This window comes from Delphinus delphis, chromosome 15, assembly GCF_949987515.2.
Source record: "Delphinus delphis chromosome 15, mDelDel1.2, whole genome shotgun sequence".
Taxonomy (NCBI): Eukaryota; Metazoa; Chordata; class Mammalia; order Artiodactyla; family Delphinidae; genus Delphinus; species Delphinus delphis.
The window spans coordinates 23,472,403-23,491,660 of record NC_082697.1 but is presented as its reverse complement, the minus strand read 5'-3'; the positions used below and the strand labels follow the sequence as shown (position 1 = coordinate 23,491,660).

The 19,258-nt window shown below is 40.8% G+C and overlaps 1 protein-coding gene and 1 non-coding gene across 2 annotated transcripts in view; one reads left to right on the top strand and one right to left on the bottom strand.

Moving 5' to 3' along the window:
* The window catches only part of UQCC1 (ubiquinol-cytochrome c reductase complex assembly factor 1), an 89,601-nt gene that overhangs the window by 32,582 nt on the left and 37,761 nt on the right, over positions 1-19,258 (bottom strand). Inside the window, exon 7 of the mRNA XM_060030917.1 lies at positions 10,084-10,192. Coding sequence (XP_059886900.1) covers positions 10,084-10,192 — 109 coding nt within the window. The remainder of the gene's footprint in view (positions 1-10,083; positions 10,193-19,258) is intronic.
* On the top strand, positions 15,057-15,129 carry TRNAR-CCG (transfer RNA arginine (anticodon CCG)). The gene has a single exon. It is a non-coding gene; the product is annotated as a tRNA-Arg (tRNA).

Sequence of the window (19,258 nt, the reverse complement as noted above, 5' to 3'; positions counted from 1 at the left end):
CTAGTGAAAATGATTTCTAGCCTCCAGAAGTATGAGAATAAAGTTCTATTATTTTAAGTCACCAAGTTTGTGCTAAGTTGTTACAGCAGCTATAGGAAACTAATATACTAACTTCTCTGATCCTTAGTTTCTCCATCTGTAAAATGAGGATAGGATTTCATGGGTAAGATTGCTGTAAAACATAAAACTGAAATGGTGCTTATAAAGTGCACAGCAAAGAGAAAGTGCTCAATAATTGTTAGCTATTACTATTGCTGACCTCTGTTTCTGTATTATGCTGAAATTCTCAACTTTCACATGTCACTAGTCCATCCCAGACCCTGCTCCTCTTAGCAAGGGGAGCAGTAAGAGCTGGCCATCAGGAAACCTGAGTTCCGTTCTTTGGTTGGTTTCTAACATAAGCTTACTCAGCTCTCCCAGAGCCAGTTTCTCCATCACTTAAATGACAGGATCAGACTAGAGCAGTGGCCCTCAAACTGGAGGCTTTGTTAAAATACAGATTGCTGGGCCTCACCTCCAGAGTTTCTCATTCAGCAAGTTCCTAAGTGATGTTGAAGCTGCTGGTGTGGGGACCACTTTGAGAATCTCTGGATTAGATTATTTCAAGGTTCTTTTCCAGTTTTAAGTCTGAGATTCTCCAGGAACATCCCATAGATGTAGCACTCCAGTAATAAACACAGCTGTATCAGGCTGAAATAGCCTTTAAACTAAGTTCTTTTCCCCGTGGGCGACAGGAGCGTATGAGGTTATATGGTAAAGACTGCTTTTAATTTTTGAACGAAGCAGAATGAAAAATCTTAAGCAATGGTGGGAACAGGAAGAGGCTGTCCCCTTATCCAACGTGCTGGCCCCATTTTAATTTATCTTAATCCCACCCTTCTTCCTTTTCACCAGACCCCTCCCCCTAATGCCCTCCTCTAGAAACACATCTAGGTGTCTCCTGAATACATTTATTGGCTTTGCACAGTATAATACCACCTTTGTTAGTCTCCCAGCCCAGCCTCTCCAAGCACAGTGCTCAGTCTCGGTGTTCCTCTACTCCTAAAAAAACACGACCAAGGAGTCTCTGAAAAATAATTGTAAAATCAACTAAGGCGAATTCAGACGATGTGGAGATATTCAGGCTCTAAATGCTGGAAAAAGAAACAAATTCAGAACATTGTTAGCATTCTCATCTGTCTTTTTTTTCCCCCTTAATCTCTATCTGTCCTGTTGAGTAGGAAACCTCTGCCGTATTGGGTTAGAAATTCTGAATAAAGGGGACTCAGGCTTGGGACTGCACTGAAGAAATGGAACAGCTCTAGATTCAAGAAAAACTGTCCTCTTGGTCTTTGGAAGTCTTTGGTAACAAGACAGGGGAGAAGGAACCTGCCATGAAGTTGATTTCCACTTCCCCCTCACCCCCAGAGGTATCATCGTACAGTAAAGCAGACACTGGACTGGGAATCAGCATACCCTAGTTTTTGGTCCTCATTTTGCTGTTTTCTAGCTGCATGACCTTGGGCAAATCAATTAACTTCTCTGGGACTCCATTTCCTCACCACAGAAGTGAGAGGGTGGGAACAAATCTATAGTCCTTAACCTGAGATGGGCATCAGAAATCTTCTGGGGAAGTTTTTCAAAATACACACACCTCAGCACCTTCAGACCCAGAGAATCTCTGAGGCTCCCAGTCTAATGTTCTAAGGTTCATCTATCCTATAAAGTGGATTAAAAGTATAAATGATGAGAGAGCCAGGGAATCCATGAGGCAGGTCACAGAGAGAAAAATGAACTTTTTTGGGGGGGTGGGGGGATGGGTCAGAGAAATTGAATCCAGGTGCCATAAGAGATCATTAATTCAGTATTTGGGAGATAGTGCTGGCCAGACATTAATAATAGAAGAACATACATACACCCAACAAGTATCTGAGGGGTGACTACATTAGGCACTCTGTGTTAAGCACTAGGGATCCTAGGATCCTTATCCCATCTAATGGGCATGACCTACACAAACCCGTAATTACAGTACAGCATGGTAAGTCCTATCTCAGAAGTTTGTGCGAAGTGCTGGAGGAATACAGACAAGGGAGTGTCCAAATATACTAATATTACTGGGGGGTGCTGGGAAAAGCTCCTTGGAAGAGGTACTATCCAGTTGTGTCTTACAGTGCCATGAGCAGAGGAGACAGGGTTAAGACCACTTCAGACAGAGGGAACTGCATGAACGAAGGCTCAGAAGCATAAAGGAACATGGAATATTATAGCACCAGTGAAAACGAGGCATGAGTGGAACATGTGTTAGAGTGTGTGTGTGCACACGCTCAAGTATGAACATTTGCATGTAGGAGAAGTTTGCTGGAAATTATACTAGAAAGGTGGGCTGGGGCCAGAATGTGAAGGCCTCTCCCCCAATTTTTCACTTTGTAAAGCTTCAAACTTATTATTTTTTTTAAGGTGTAAGATTAATACAGCAAAAGGTTGTTGTATTACAACCAAGAAGGTTCTCCGATATAACTGTGAAGGGTTCTTTATGCCATTGCTAAAAAGTTTGAATTTTGTCCCTCAGAGATTTCTAGACAGAAGGGATATGATCAGATGTGGGATTTAAAAAGAATACCTCTGGCAGCTTAAATGGTGGCAGGTTCACTAGAGGGGGAAAGTCCAGGAACTAGTTAGGAGGCCATGTCCAATAAAGGACAGATGATGAGGAACTGACATGAAGCAATGGAACAGAGGAGAGGATAAAACCCTGAGATATTTTGGGCAGAAAAGTGACAAGACAACTCGATGCAGAGGATGAGGCAGGAGTTGAGGACATTCTAAGAATTCTAGCTTGGGGGGCTGGACTGGTGGTGATGACCTTAGATGTGAGACAGGAAAACACAGGAAGAACAGGTTCATGGAGCTCTTTATCCCATCTCCTGAGTGAGATTTATTTAGGAGTAGCACTAGTGACCCCTGAAAGAGAGGTGTGGAAAATGGCTTTAGCTGTGCCCGATGCACACAGCTCTAAGCAGTATTCTGACTATGGTACAAAAGATACCAAATGCAACCGGGCACCCAGAGAGATTGGAGGCAAAAGAAATGTGATGCATTGGAGAGGTAAACAGTTCTGCAGTGATGAGCTGAACTGGGAGTACTTAGCATGAGGGGTACTTAAGAAGGTATTAGGGGAAGGCAGGACTACACATGCACTGAGTCAGCCAGGGCTTTGTAAAATGGATTTAGGTCACTGTTTCTCCTACAGAAATTCCAGGAGGCAAACTGAAGATAAAAAAGTGGATGAAATTCACTTATTTATTCAGTCAAGAAACATTTACTGAATGCCTACTAAACACAAAGCTCCACTGAGGCACCACAGGAATACAAAGACAAACAAGTAAGAATTAGACCTCAGGAAACTCACAATCTACAGCTGAACATAAAAATGGCCATGAGAGAGAGAAATGACCATGTGCATAGACAGCAGTTTCACGCTTTATTTAATTTCAAATACAGAAACGTTTATAACTTCTCTTTTAGGGACACTCCCTGAAGTGGAGTGAATCCAGTACGCCACTCAGAAGGTCACATGACCTGAGCCATCAGACTGGCATTCTGTTTGTATGCACCCAGGCATCCAGTCAGTTAGAAAACCACCTAAAGCATACACTCCATGCACTCTTGCTACCTCTTAAGGCCTGAGGATAAGAAACTTGCGTACAGAAAGGAACGCATCTATTAGAGGTACATCTTCAGCTGGCTCAAATTCATGGGCCAATTCCAAAATGGAATTGCTCTACCTTCTAAGAATTTAGTCTTCTCTCCCCTAATAAATAAGTATCCACTCCAACATCTTAGGACATTTTAAAAATGTTCAAAAGAACGATTGCTATTGGAAAACAAACATGTATTCTTACTTTATAAGCTTCGAGCCCATGGGATTGCTCTGTATTTACACTCCACCATTCATATTACTGGCCACAAAAACTATACCTTTAAAGTGGTCCTTGCCTTTTAAAACAATACCTTTGGCAGTGAGTTTTAATTCTGACCTAGAGATGCAAAGTATAGCAAAATTTTTACCTCATGGTAAAACAAAGGAGTTTGATTGAAGATTTTTGTGGGGGGAAGGAAGAGATGGGAATGGAATTAGAGGTCTGGAAGGAAATTTCCAGAAATCTAAAGTACATGTAATTCTTATTTCTACTACCTTTTATAGATTTAAGGCTTTTCTGGTTTAGAAATATAATGTACCTTATTTACAAATTGTTTCTTTTTAATCAAATAATCCCACTAGAAGATGAGAAATCATGGACAAAGAAAAAGAAAAATTGAGAGTGGAGACAACTTCTCATTTCTTTTTCTTCCAATATTTAAGACTAATGAGCAAACAAATATCCTCAGAATAAAAAGGATACCTCCTCACCCTACTTTTCCCAACACTTATAGTGGGCTTCCAGAACCATCTCCTTTCATCAGATATTTACCAGGCATACGTTCTGCCAAGGAGCAATGACTGGCACTTTGGAGAATACAAAGAGGGATGCATGTGATCTCGCCCCCCAGGAATCCACCCAGGAGGCAGGCAATACATGAATGACACTGATGCAAAAGAGAAACAGTAAAAGCCAGAAGAAGGGTAAAGATAAATTATTAAGGTACTAACAGCTAGGGGAAACCGGGATTGGCTTCCAATTTGAAGTGGAGGGACATGAAGGAATTGCGGCTGGCATGTTAGGGCAATCTAGGTATATGTACCACATGAGAAAAGACACAAGACAGGAAGAGCAAAACATTCAGCTTGGCTGCAGTGAAAAGTACGTGAGGCGGGCTTCCCTGTTGGCGCAGTGGTTGAGAGTCCACCTGCCAATGCAGGGGATGCGGGTTCATGCCCCAGTCCAGGAAGATCCCACATGCCGCGGAGCGGTTGGACCCGTGGGCCATGGCCGCTGAGCCTGCGTGTCTGGAACCTGTGCTCTGCAACGGGAGAGGCCACGCGGTGAGAGGCCCACGTACCGCAAAATAATAAATAAATAAATAAAAGTATGTGAGGCAAAGATGGAATGTGATGTTCACCGAGTGCTTCCTATGTACCAGACACATGTGTAGAGGTTTCTCATATTTAAGGTTCAAGAAGAGTTGGGGAAATGAGTTTGGAAAGGTAGTCTGGAGTATGATCAGAGGACTTTACAAAGCAAAATGCTAGTTTTGAAAAGCAAAGTAGAATTTTACAAAGGAGTCCAATTCAGCCCACAGCTCCTCCACCTCTTTCCAGGCCCTCTGCACCATTCCATCAAGCAGCTCTGCTACAGAGAGAGCAGGAGACCATGAGCTGACCGGAGGTTCATCCTTATTCAGAAAAGCAGCGAGCAAGAAGTCACCTGACATCCTGCTGAAGCCAACTGTCATGCCAGGGACCACTGACAGAGATAAACTTGCAATTTCTTAACTAAAGCCCATCCCCACCCACTCCTACCTTGTCTCCACAGTTTGGAAAGCTTAAACCTGCTTATTGTAAGCCACAAGGTGGAGATGTCTGGCAGGGCAGAACTGAAAGGAAGTCGTTTAGCCAGCCTAAAGTTACCATTAACACTTTGAGCCACTGCCTTGAGCTAATTTTTATGTTTGTTTTTTAAGTTTGGTTGAAATGTCACAAATGGAAAAATTAAGTAAAGCGCTCCAGTTAGCCACAAGACTGGACACACCTGGCTGCAAACCCAGCAAAAGAAAACTTACTTCATTAGTAGGAGAGGTAGAAAGTGAAATTTACATCTGAAATCTGCCTGCACCAGGAGAAAGTGCTGAGGCCAAAGGCTCTGTCTGTTTTTACAGCTGTGTCAAGTCTTAGTTCTCTACTCTTACCAACACTCAGGAGTGAGGCAAGGGCCCAAGGAAAAATGGTCTCCAACCTCTTCAGCTGCAACTCAGCTCACAAAGGTTTTTAAGAACCAGTTAATGAAATAAAACAAGACCAGATGAGGTGATATAATGAACTTTATTTCCACAGCTAATTTATATGTTTAAATCCCAAATAATGTTTTTTTTAAAGTCAGAACACTCTAAATTATTGATGTGATTTTTGTAACCTCAAATTTAACACTTACTTTTTATAACCAGCTTCACTGATGATATATGAGGCTGCCATATTTTTCACAATAGTTGGGCTCCTAAAAAGCTGGTAAAAAGCAAATTTTTGGAAAGTGAAAATTTTCTCACCAAATGAGACTGGAACTCTAATTTCAAAGGATTTCTTGATCCAAATTTCTAATGTGTCATTAATTCGCATTCTCAATCTTCCCCACACAAATCTACTCAAGTAAAGTAATGGCCTCTAAGAATTCTTTGGCATAAGAAAAATCACCACTACATTGATCAGTCTTATAAATTCTACTTTTTATATGAGTTTTCTTAAAGATGCCAAGTAACACAGAAATAGATTTGCAAATTACCACCTTCACATCATAGGTTTTCAAAGCTGAAAAGAAACTTGGAAATCATGTAGTCACCCACCCCCCCAAGTTTTTTTTTTTTAACCAAGAAACTGAAGCATGGAGAAGAGAAAAGACTTGCCAGCCAGGGTCAGAACCAGGCCAGACTGGCTCCCTCTGGCTGCTACTTTTCTCCAGCCACATGCCATTCTTCTCCAGCCTAACCTTCTCATTTCTTTAGGTTGTACAAACGCCAAAGACTGAGGTCCCCTCTACACACACACAGTCACGCTAACAACTGAGAAGTGGCTAATGTATAATTTTCTTGCCTGTAAAAAGGGTGTCTGTTTATAGCATGAGGTTGGAAAGGGAGGAGCAAATCAGTTATAACAGAAACGTAATAATATTAATTCCCCAACTCTTTGAAATCTCTATTATTTTTTATAAATTTATTTATTTATTTATTGGCTGGGTTGGGTCTTCATTGCTGCGTGCGGGGTTTCTCTAGTTGCGGCGAGCGGAGGCTACTCTTTGTTGCGGTGCGCGGGCTTCTCACTGTGGTGGCTTCTCTTGTTGCTCGCGGAGCACGGGCTCTAGGAGCGCGGGCTCAGAAGTTGTGGTGCACCAGCTTAGTTGCTCCACGGCATGTGGGATCTTCCCAGATCAGGGATCAAACCCGTGTCCCCTGCATTGGCAGGCAGATTCTTAACCACTGCGCCACCAGGGAAGTCCCTCTATTATTTTTAAATCATCTTTTATTTATAGTCTATGTAACTAAACTTGAGCTTGGCATTTCTGTTCATGAAGACAAATTTAAGAGTCTATACTTGGGGAGCATTATGGATCATCTGAAACCCTGCTATTCAACGTGTGGTTGCCCCTCCTCCACCCAGCCCCACCAGTGGAACTGGCATCACCCAAAGCTTTTTAGAAATGTAGACTCTCTGGCCTCACCGAAAACCTACTGAATCAGAATTTGTATTTTAACAAGATCCCCAGGTGAACTGTAGGCTCATTAAAGTTTGAGAAATGGTGGTCTAACACACTTCTCTATAGGACAGCATCATATGTAGAACAATTGAGATAGAAAAAAATGGTTGGATAAAATGGGAGAAAAAAAAAAAGAAAGGCTAATTTCTGCAGGACTGCATTGACGTACACCTGGACCAGAGACTAATAAACCGAGTATGATCTATCTGACAAATAACTTGGCTTTAAAACAGAATTTCAGAGGCTGAAGTTCAATTTATTCATTCATTCAACAAGTATTTATTTATCCAATGTTTACCGTGTAAACAAAAAACTGGATAAGACAGGTTTCGCGCCTTTATATAGCATACAGTCAAGCAGAAGGGACATTATAAAGTAACATGGGAGAAGGTTCAAATTGCTGAACCTTGTGATGCAGATATATATATGTAGGTCCCAAAGGAAATCCATTTGGGGGTGGAGGTGGGGTAGAGTAAAAGGTTCCTGTGGTCCAGGAATTGGCAACCTATGACTCATTAAGCTATTCAGTTGGGGACAGCTGTGGTCCACATGGCTCTAGTGGTCCCACTTCCAGCAGAGTTTAATCAACAGTGATAAGAAAACAGACTAACTCATAGAAGAACTACTGTGTAACTGCATGGCAGTAAGCCGAGGCTTTGGCTGACCAGGGGGTATCACTGGTCATCATTAAATGGGATGATTTGAGACTGCCAGCACTACTGTATATCCACTGTGAGCTGCCACAGAGTTGAGCAGTAAGTACTTGAGGGCATGTGGAACACTCAGCTGGTTGAAGAGCTTAAAGACTGCTGATCCCACTCTGGGCAGCTAAACAGCAGTAAGGTATGACAGTGAGAAAAATGAAGAAGGAAGCAAAGAGTGTAATTACAAACACACATTGACTCCAAAACAGATGATTATAATGATTATGATGACGAAGATGATGATGACAGCAGCTAAAACTTTGAAATATGCTATCATCTTCTTAGAATGAACAGAAATGCTAATGGTCTGCTGTCCCAGAGAAAGGCATGTAAATGTCAGTGAAGCTATCTAAAGATGAACCCGAAACGAAATTGAGCTATTTGTAATGAGGTGGATAGACCTAGAGTCTGTCATACAGAGTGAAGTCAGAAAGAGAAAGATAAATACCGTATGCTAACACATATATATGGAATTTAAGAAAAAAAATGTCATGAAGAACCTAGGGGTAAGACAGGAATAAAGACACAGACCTACTAGAGAATGGACTTGAGGATATGGGGAGGGAGAAGGGTAAGCTGTGACAAAGCGAGACAGAGGCATGGACATATATACACTACCAAACGTAAGGTAGATAGCTAGTGGGAAGCAGCCCCATAGCACAGGGAGATCAGCTCGGTGCTTTGTGACCGCCTGGAGGGGTGGGATAGGGAGGGTGGGAGGGAGGGAGACGCAAGAGGGAAGAGATATGGGAACATATGTGTAACTGATTCACTTTGTTATAAAGCAGAAACTAACACACCATTGTAAAGCAATTATACTCCAATAAAGATGTAAAAAAATATAATAATAATAAATAAATTACTAAGCAATTTAAAAAAATAAATAAAAAGATGAACCCATGTCTACTGTGCTTTCTATACACGCATTTCCTCCAAAGTCATGAGAATCTGAAAATACCCTCAATCCAGATTCTCAGTAGGCAACCATCATTTCCATGACTTAGTCTCAAAGACTATAATTTCACACATAGAGTGAGCACATGATACCATCAGACAATAACATAGGAAGTGTGTGAAAATAATTACAGTAGATAAAAGTAAGACATGGGAGATCTCCCACTTAATTCCCATGCAGCATGGAAAGATCTCTAAGATATATTGTTGAGTAAAAAAAAAAGTTGCATTTAAGTGCATAGAGGATGATATCATATATGATAAAATATATACACGCAAAACCACAGAACTTTGTGCTGTAATGAAAGAAACCAAATTAACCCATTTTGTGACCCTGTCTGATGGTTTGGCTTTAGATGCTCCCAAGCTAGGAGGCAATGATATGGGAAAAAAACAAGGAACTACAATCTACTAAAACACGGTCTAGATACACAAAATACACAATATACACAAAGGAAGAGAGTACTATTTATATAACCAATTGTATCCTAATGTTTTGGTTTTGGTTTTCTATTGTCATCATATTCTGTTATATACATACTACATATTCTCCTTTCTCAGGTTATTAAATATACTAATGTACCTTTTCAGTAGATACCTTGCCAAAGTATTCTAGGTTGTCAGTGATCAAGAAGCTTGTTTTTAAGTTCTTGAGCACAGTGTAGGCCCCATGCCAGGATCTTTCCATCCAAACTAATTGTGAACTGACACACTGAACTGGTATCAAAGGCAAAGTGTCCTAAAACTGGATTATTATTATTTGATTTTATCTGTTCACCAAATCCATCCCTCCTATCACCATGATTTGGACTTAATAATCCCATCTCCGTACATAGGATGTACTCACACTGACAAACCATGGTAATGTGGGCAAATACATAAATAAAGTGTCAGTAGCATGCCAGTCTTCATAGAGGCAGAAGTGACTCTAGGTGAATTACCACTTGACATCAGGCCATTCTAGAACAGATAAAACTTCAACTCCAGTCAGGCAACCCCTCATTGGACTTTTCCAGGACCAGAATCTGAGAGCACTCACTTACCCCCATGATTCTGCCACGCTGCTCAACATCCTCCCACATAAAATGAACTATGATACGACACATGTATTTCCCACTCCGGCCTTCCTGCTTCATTCGGACTAGACACATCCTGGATGGGAAGAAGACATAAAGAGTCACTGGCTGTTTGCATTTTTCACATCACTCATTTCCACGGAAGGTCAGCTCATCTAAGTCATTTTATCAAAGGGCACAGAATCAAAAAACTAGAAGTGATTAAAAAAATCTTTTATTGAGCTATAACATAGATACTGAAAAGTACATAAATCTTAAGTGTACAGCTTGATGAATTTTTACATATAATATACACCCATGTAAGTACCACTCACATCAAGGCATAGATTATTTAGAGCACCTCAGAAGGCTCCCTCATACATGAAAGGGACCACTTTTAGTTGTTTAAAGATAAGTCTGAATCCTTCATTTTACTGATGAAAACAGGAGTTCTAAAGAAGGAAAATGATGTGCCCAACACCACAGAGCAGTCTATAAAGGTGGGTATAGTACTGAGCTCTCCCATATGGACGCCACTAGCTACATGTGGCTACTGAACATCTTAAATATGGCTAGTTCAAACTGAGATGTGGTATAAGTTTAAGATGTCAAAGATCTAGTTCATGAAAAAAGAATATAAATATCTCAAATTTTTTACACTGCTTACATGTTGAAATATTATCAGGTATATTGAGTTAAAGAAAACCTATTATTAAAATTAGTTTCATTTTTTTTTTCACTTTTTTAAATGGAGCTACTAGCAACTTTTAAATATGTGACTTGCATTATATTTCTGTTGGATAGTACCCGTCCAGAATATAGATGACAGAAAGTATTATGATTTCATCTGTATAATTATCAAATTGTTTCCCCCATTAGAATGTAAGTTCCATTGAAGGCAGACATCAAGTCTGGGTTTTTTTGGGTTTTTTTAAATCATTGTATATCTAGGGCTTAAGTATAGTATGCACTCAATATATATTTTCTGAATAAATAAATGAATAAAACATCTCAGGGCCAAGTTTAGGGCTCTTTCCCCTAAACCACATTGCCTCTAATCAGTCCAGAATGCTCTCTGCTTAAGACCCTACATAAGAATATAAGAATATAAACAGGGTCACCAACTTTCCAAGATAGCTCCTAATCTCATTCTTATGACCACACGTATTTCTATTATCTCTTGTTAAATAGTTATTAAGCAGCTACAATAGGACTACTCACCTAAACGACAACTCCTACTGTAATTATGGAGTATTTAGTCTAAACCGACAATTCTATCTCCATACACAATTAATCCTGCCCATTTAAATATCCTAGCAATAGTAAGGTCCAATGGAATGATTCCAGCCTGGCCTGCCTCAACATCTCTGTTAATGACTAAGATGGAGAAAAGAAAACATACTTATCAAATATGTAGATTGCAAGAAGCTGGGCAGGAAGACAAATATGTTGGATGACCCAACCATGAACCAAAAATACTTCAACAGACTGTTTCAATGGGCTAAATCTAACAGGGATAAATCTAGACCCTGCACTTGGGTCTAAAAGAACAGCTGTAGAGGTACAGGATTGGTGAGTCATGCCCACCTATGTGTGAAAAAGCCTTACTGGCTTACGTTGACAGTATACACTGAAGGGGAGTCAAGAAGATGATATGGTTGCCCCCCGAATTAATGTGATTTTAGAAACAGTAATGCAAATATAGTATCTTCATGTACAAAGCGAGATTTTTGTTCTATTCAGCACACGTCAGACTCTACTTGGAATACTGTCGACAGTTTTGAACATTATATTTTAAGAGACAAGAGGAAGAGTTGTAAGATCAGAAGATATTTAACCTGGAGAAAAACAGGACAGTTGCCTTAAATATTGCAGAAAAGTGATTAGACTGTTTATCCAAAAGGTAGAATCAGAACGAATGGGTGGGTCACAGAGGGAGAAAAACTACTCAACATTGAATGCTGAAAGTAAAAACTTTCTAATAGGGGAGTTTCTGAAGATTTGAATAATGTAATGGATGACCTCAAAAAGCAGAGAATTTGCAACTTGGCTATCTATCTGATGGAAGGCTGACTACGCGATCTCTAAAGTCCCTTCCAACCTCGGGATTTGCTGATGCTGTGATTCTAAATTTGTAACCTCTGAACCCAGTTAGTGCCTAAGAAATAACACTTTGTGACAATAAAAACAGGTCATGGAAAAAGACTTGGCCACTTTATATGATATAGAGCATATTCCAAGGCAGAAACAAACTGGGGAAAGTTCAACAGTCCTTTTTCATAACATTTTTCTTAGAGTTAACCAAAGTTAGCCTCTCCACCTGAAAAGACGCTGTGTGTTTTGATGCTTAAGTGTCGTCAGAGGCCAATTCATCAACAGCAATAGTGAGGTAATGGAATTCTTCATTTATATAAAAATTCTCTAGTTTGTTAATACACCTGCCCTCTGAGGTTTAAAAGGCACAGATTTTCTCAGACCATAAACTTACTAACTATATCAACATGGAGTGAAGTGTTTTTTGTTTCAGAGCAGTTTGTTTTATAGCCCTTACAGTCAAATGGTTATCTGGGTTGAAAAGGTAAAGCAAATTGAAGATACTTTCAAGATGCTGACTGACACTTAATTCACTCAATGGACATAAATTTACTTCCTACTGTGTGGAGATTAGAGTGATGGTTAACAAGAGCCCAGCTTCCAAGGAGCAGTTAGTCTCCTTAGGGGAGACAAGAGCCCTAAGAGAGAATGCAGTAAGTGTCCCAAGAGGAACACAAAGTGCAATGGAGTTTGAGAGGATTACTCTTGGCTGAGTGGGATCAGGGAAAGCTTCACGGAAAATGAAACATTGTACCTGGGGCTTGGAAAGGTGAGCTGCAGGTGGACAGATAAAGGTAAAGAGAATTTCCAGAAGATGGAACATTATGAGCAAAGACAGGGCCATGGAAAGCTCAGCACATGGACAGGGACAATACCTAGATTTTGTGGAAGGGAAGTATAGGAAACAGAAAAATATGCCAGAAAGGTCATGAAGGGCTTTTAAATGTCATGCTGAAAAGTCTGGACTTCACTCAGCAGACAAAGGAGAGTCACTGAATGTTTTTCAGGAAGAAGGGGTGTAATAAGATTAGGGGTGTAATAAGACCTTGGCTTTAAGAACAGATAAGTCTCTCAGAAGTTAACCCTTTCTTTCTTCCCAGCTGGAAACCCTTTCTTTCCAAGGCTGAAAAATGACAAATTTGGTGAATATTTACTTCAGTAGAACTATGGTATTTACAATTGTCTGATCCAGAAATTTAAATTAAGTGTGCATCTACCTTTTGAGAGAAATGCAACAGCAAAGTTTGCTGCAACCTGCACCTAATTTTGCTGATACTAAGAGTTTAAAAAATATAGATTCAAGCCTGATAAATGAAAGAAGGGCAAATTCTAATTATTCCTAAAACACCGTACCTAATTAGTTCTGTAGACAATTGATGACAATTTGAAAACACTATCAAATATAAAGTTCTACAGTAAATTTCATCTCACATAGTTAAAGTTATAAAATCAAAACAATCAGTCTTCTCATTAACAGGAAGTGTAGTGAAGATAACCATGAGTTCTACTGGGAAAATAAGATTCTGATCCACAGGGCTGCCCGTTCATCCACCATCACCAAACTCAGCTAACTAAAGGCTCAACTTATTTTTGTCCTGAATTTGTGAATCAAATTCTCTAGGTAGTTAAGGACAGAAAAGTCATCTTGTTGTGAAGAACTTTTGTGTTTGTCCTCTTCAAGGAAAAAGCACAGCTGAAGGCTGGGGTCCACATCTTAGACAGTCAGCTGCCTGGAATGTCCAGATCAAGCTGAAGGTCAATTCTTAGGGTACCTAACCTTGAAGCCTACAAGTTCAGTCTACTCCTTTCTTTGTTTAGTAAATGTTTTGAATAGATAATACATGCACATGTTAAAAAAAAACGTTAAGTCCCCTTCCTACCCACATCTCCCAATCACCAGGTTCCTCTCCCTAAGGCAACCACAGTTAGCAGCTTCTTAGGAAACCTTCCACATGTAATCTATATATATACCAACTTAGTGTATATGTACTCTCTTTACATAAATAGTAGCTTCCCTTTTCTCCCCATTTTCCACAATGGTAGCATTCTACACACACTTTTCTTACATTGAAAAAACAATCTGTTACAGAAGGATGGTGGTGAAGAAATCTCAACTCCAACTCTGTGCTTCATCCACAGATACTACAGTCACCCCAGTGAAACCCTTTTTAGGATAATAGAGTTGTAGTAATTTATTTAGCAGTTGTTAGGGTAACATCTGATCCAGGCTGAATTCAGCTTATCTGGCAATTTTTTCCTATTCTAATAAGACTAAGAAATAGGAAAAAAAACCCTTTAATAGCAAAAATGGACAAGTGCTGTAATTAACAGCTAACACAACTATGTGCCAGGCACTGTGCTAAGTGATTCAGATACATTATTTCATTTAATCCTTACAACAACTATCGGAGGTTGGTATTCTTCCTGTCCCCACCTTACAGTTGAGGAAACTGAGTCTTACAGAAGTAACGTGCCCAGAGTTACAAAACTTGTTAAGTGTCAAAGCTGGGATCTGAACCCTGATAATCCGATCCCAGAGTTAGACTGTTTTTCTGCCTCTTTTAATGACTAGAACGAACCTTCCAGAATCCATTTGCTTTTTCATTTAATCCTCACAAGGGCAATAATTTAAGTTTCAAAACTAACATCATATTAGAAATAAAATACCAGAAGGGAAAAGACTGGCTAACCTGAGGCAAACACACCTACAACAGCAAAAAGTAACTGCTGGCAGACTAAAAGGAAAGAACCTAAAAATGTATTTAAAATAAACACAACAGCAGTTCAACATGGAAGCTATAGCTACGAGTACAACTCAAAGAAGGCAGCCTGGCAAAATACAGTTGAGAGTTATCAGAACCGGGACTTCCCTGGTGGTCCAGTGGTTAAGACTCTGTGCTCCGAATGCATGGGGCCCAAGTTCGATCCCTGGTCAGGGAACTAGATCCGGCATGCAGCAACTAAGACCCAGCACAGCCAAAAAAATAAATAAAATTTTTTTTTTTTTTTTTAGAAAAAGAGTTATCAGGACCTCCTGAATGATCCAGAATAGGTTAAAGTATGTTGGAAGGTGAAAAGAAAATGAGTAAAACAAGTTCAAAATGGTAAACAAAAAAGATTTGATGGTCCTGGTACCCCCTACAAAACAAAGCCAACACGTGTCACAGGCTCTGACCATACAATAATATTTGAGCCATTAAGTAAACTATTCCACAATTGAGAATACTAGGTTTAAATAAAAGATCAGGACAGCTTTACTTCAATTTACATCACGGATGCATTCCTCATAATAAATGCTTAAATTAAATGTTGAGGGGTCAAATTACATTTTGCTACTGATTAAACTTCATAATTTCAGAGCTGTTCTGGGGGGGAAGAGGAAGGGGAAGAGGGGAGACTTCAATGCTAAAACATAATAAAAATTGCCCTTGGGCTTCCCTGGTGGCGCAGTGGTTGAGAGTCCGCCTGCCGATGCAGGGGACACGGGTTCGTGCCCCGGTCCGGGAGGATCCCACGTGCCGCAGAGTGGCTGGGCCCGTGAGCCATGGCCACTGAGCCTGCGCGTCTGGAGCCTGTGCTCCGCAACGGGAGAGGCCACAACAGTGAGAGGCCCGCGTAAAAAAAAAAAAAAAAAAAAAAAAAAAAATTGCCCTTAAGAATGCAAAAGAAACTTTAAAAAGAGACAATATTCCACTCAAACCTAAAACTGCTCTAAAAAATAAAGTCTAGTTTTTAGTCTTTTTAGAAAGAGACAATCTAGTAATTTTTAAATTCTTATATTAAATAATTAATTTAATCATTCATTAACAAGTATCTACTTAGTACCTACTCCGAGTATAGACTTAATCTATGCATCAACTACCCTCTGTTTAGGAGCAATTCCAGTTGCCCCTCCCGAGTCTGATGATGTTCTTAACCCACAATTTATTATTGAGGTTTTGAGCTTCACAGTACTATCCTTGTCTCTCAGTGATTCCAGTGCCTCATAAATAATACTGATCTCTTTTACATATAAGGAAAGCAAATAACCCAGTTAGCAAAGTAAAGAAAAAAAGGAGTGTTCAAACCCTAGTCTGATGGTTCTCTAATATCTAAAATACAGGGGGAAAGGGAAGAAAGACTCATTCACTAGGAGTCTCAAAATATAAAGGGCTAAGATTTAAATTTTGCCTTATGGCAAATAGTAATAATGATTATTACCGTCTATTAAGTCCTCTAATATGAGACTTGTCACTGTAAGATGCATTTTCATTCACCATCTCTTTCAACGTACATCACCATCTAAGTATAACTGTCCCCATTTCACAGGAAAGAAAACTGACACTCTGAGGACGTTAAGTACCTAAAGGTTGCTCAGTGAAGGAGAGTGGAGCTGGAGTGAAGCCTGGGCTCCCCCTCTCTCCCTCAAGCCACAGTGCCTCCCAGGGCAGTGTCAGTATTGACTGCTCCCCCATCCTGTGACAGCACAGCTCCAAGGGCCTCTTCCTGCTAGGTCAGACTCGGAGGAAGACAACAACACTGCCTGCAGAGTTCAAAGGAAGGAGAGTTTCCTAGCCACGCTTTCCTCCTCTCTGCCTAAATCTGGGAAGGAAGAATTCTTGTTATTCCTGACTCTGACCTCCTGCCATGTCCTGGCAGCTCTCAGCATCCTGTCTCACTTGCTCTGCTTGGGCCTTCTGACAATGCCAGTTGTGTTTTGGCCTTGTTTCTCCCTCATGGTAGTTTATAAGCCGCTCAGAGAGGATCTGATTTTGAATTCAGTGAAGACTAGTGGGCACTTGGGCAGGTTTGTCACTCTGGCTGCTATGAAGGAATCCCAAAGGGACACTCACGTAGCTTGTTTCCCTTACTCCGCCACCGGCTGGGGCCAAGAAAGCAGAGCTGACATGGCCACACTCAAGTCTCAGCAGTGTGCTAATGAATGAGTTTATTTATTTGTGAGCTGGCACGCTGACCCTTTCCTGGGGCTGTGTGCATGGCTATCTCCACCTGGTTTCCTAAACTCCCTCCCCACCAAGCCTACCCTTTATGTGGGGAGCACTGGGGCCACAGGACAGTCTGTGGGCAAACAGACAAGTGGGGCAAGGCACTTCCCTAAGCCATCTCACCTGACAGAGGGCCTCCTCCAAGAGCTACACCTGGCCTGTGGCCTGCCTGTCAGATCCAATATAATGAACAAGCTCCTGGGGAGCAGGTACCAGTGCTCTTAGGTTGTGCAATGTTGGTAAAATGATGCTGCATAGGCCTTTGCTTTGGGAAAAAAGCTACGTGTGTGTGTGTGGTTTAAAGAGAGTGACTCTGGCTGGGGGAGGCAGAGAGGGGATGTGCACATGGCCCGGGCTCACCATATACAGCAGGTCTAGAGCTGCTGGAATCCAGCATGAGCTAGAAAGCCCTACAGCTACATCAGAACTGCTGTGGTGGTGTTAAAGAGCCCTCTTGAAAAGGCCAGGAGTGTCTGCCAGGGCAGTTCTCTGGCTGGACTGAGACTGGACCCAGTCTGTTTTCCAACCCCTTCCGTCTCCACACTTTACTTCTTTCTCTTCGTTCCCAGAGGCTTCTTCCCTTAGGCTTATAAAAATGTTCTAGTGTTTCCCCATCTTAAAACAAAAAACAAATAACAAAATGCTTCCGACTCCATCCTGTTTCTTCCTCTAGTGATCATCCTCTCATCTTTCTTTCTCACTTGGGACACCTTAAAAAGTAGTTTACAATTAATTCTTCCTCTCCTAATAACTCCTCAAGACCCCATGTCCTCTAGTTCTAGACCCCAGAGGGCCAATGCAACTGCTTTCTTTGACTATCCCCAGGCTGCCTGCCTTCCCTGTGCTCCATAAGATCTGTATGTCTGCTTATCAAACGGCCCTTGGCACCCTGTACTATTTTCAGGTTTACTTGTTGCCTCTCCCAGGACACAGACAGTGAGTGCTAAGAAACACAGTTTCATACAGTTGCTGGTCGGTGGTATGCAGTTCAAATTCAGGGCCACAGACTCCCATCCCACAACCACTGAAAGGGGACAAGCACACAGGAAGCAAAGTGTTGCAGAAGGAGCAGTTCGCAGAGTCAGTTTTGGATTTGGGTCTCGGATCCTCCATTACTGATAAAGAGACCTGTGAAAAATCCTTTAAAATTGCCAAGGTCATCTCCCCATTTGTAAAATGAGGGAGCTGGACTAGATCTGCGGTTTTTAAACTGTGCTCTGAGTTTCCAGGGAGCTACGTAAGGGTCCCTTACCAGTGGGTGTGTTGGGAAGACCTGAAGTGAGGTCATTCCCACTTCTTCAACCCAATTAGCAATCCTTTTATCTATTCATACACTGTGGCTGAGCATAAAAGCTCATCTGTAAAAAGGGCTCTGCTGGTAAAAAGATGGAAAACCATGAGGTCCCACTGCCTGCAATGCTTTTTCATCCACTCTTTGACTTGCTAACTTCTACTCATTATTCAGGGGTCAGTTTAAATGTCACCTCTTCAGTGAAGCCCTCCCTGAGTGAGCCACACCCCCTCAACTAAGTTATGTATCCCTCTTCCCCCACAGAGCCCTGTCACTTACTCTCACAGCACCCATCCCAGTTGTATTTTATTAATGATTTCTTCCAGGTTTTTCTCCCACACCCTCAGCCCTATGAGGGCAGGGAACAAATCTGCTGCATACCGTAGGTTCAATTAGAAAACAAATGCTGTAATTTTATGGATTTATGTTTAAGAATAAGCAGGTACTTAACTAAGTAATAAATAGTATTAGTAATATTAAATATTATTCATATTAATAAATAATTATTTAATTAGATACGTCAGTAGTTTTAGTTACCAATGAGGAAAGCAACTTAAAGCAACTCGAAGTTAGCCAGACCCATACTGGAATTTCCTCTCTACCATGCACTAACTAGCTCTGCGGCCAAGCTCTCTGATGGCTCTCAGTCTTTGATCTCTCATGTAAACAGGAATAAAGCAGTTATAAGAATGTGTGAGATAATATAAGTAAATAATTTTTAAAATAGTACTGTAAGGGGCCCAGTAGTTATTATATTTATGATATACCTGACTTTAAAATAAATTAAAAAAAT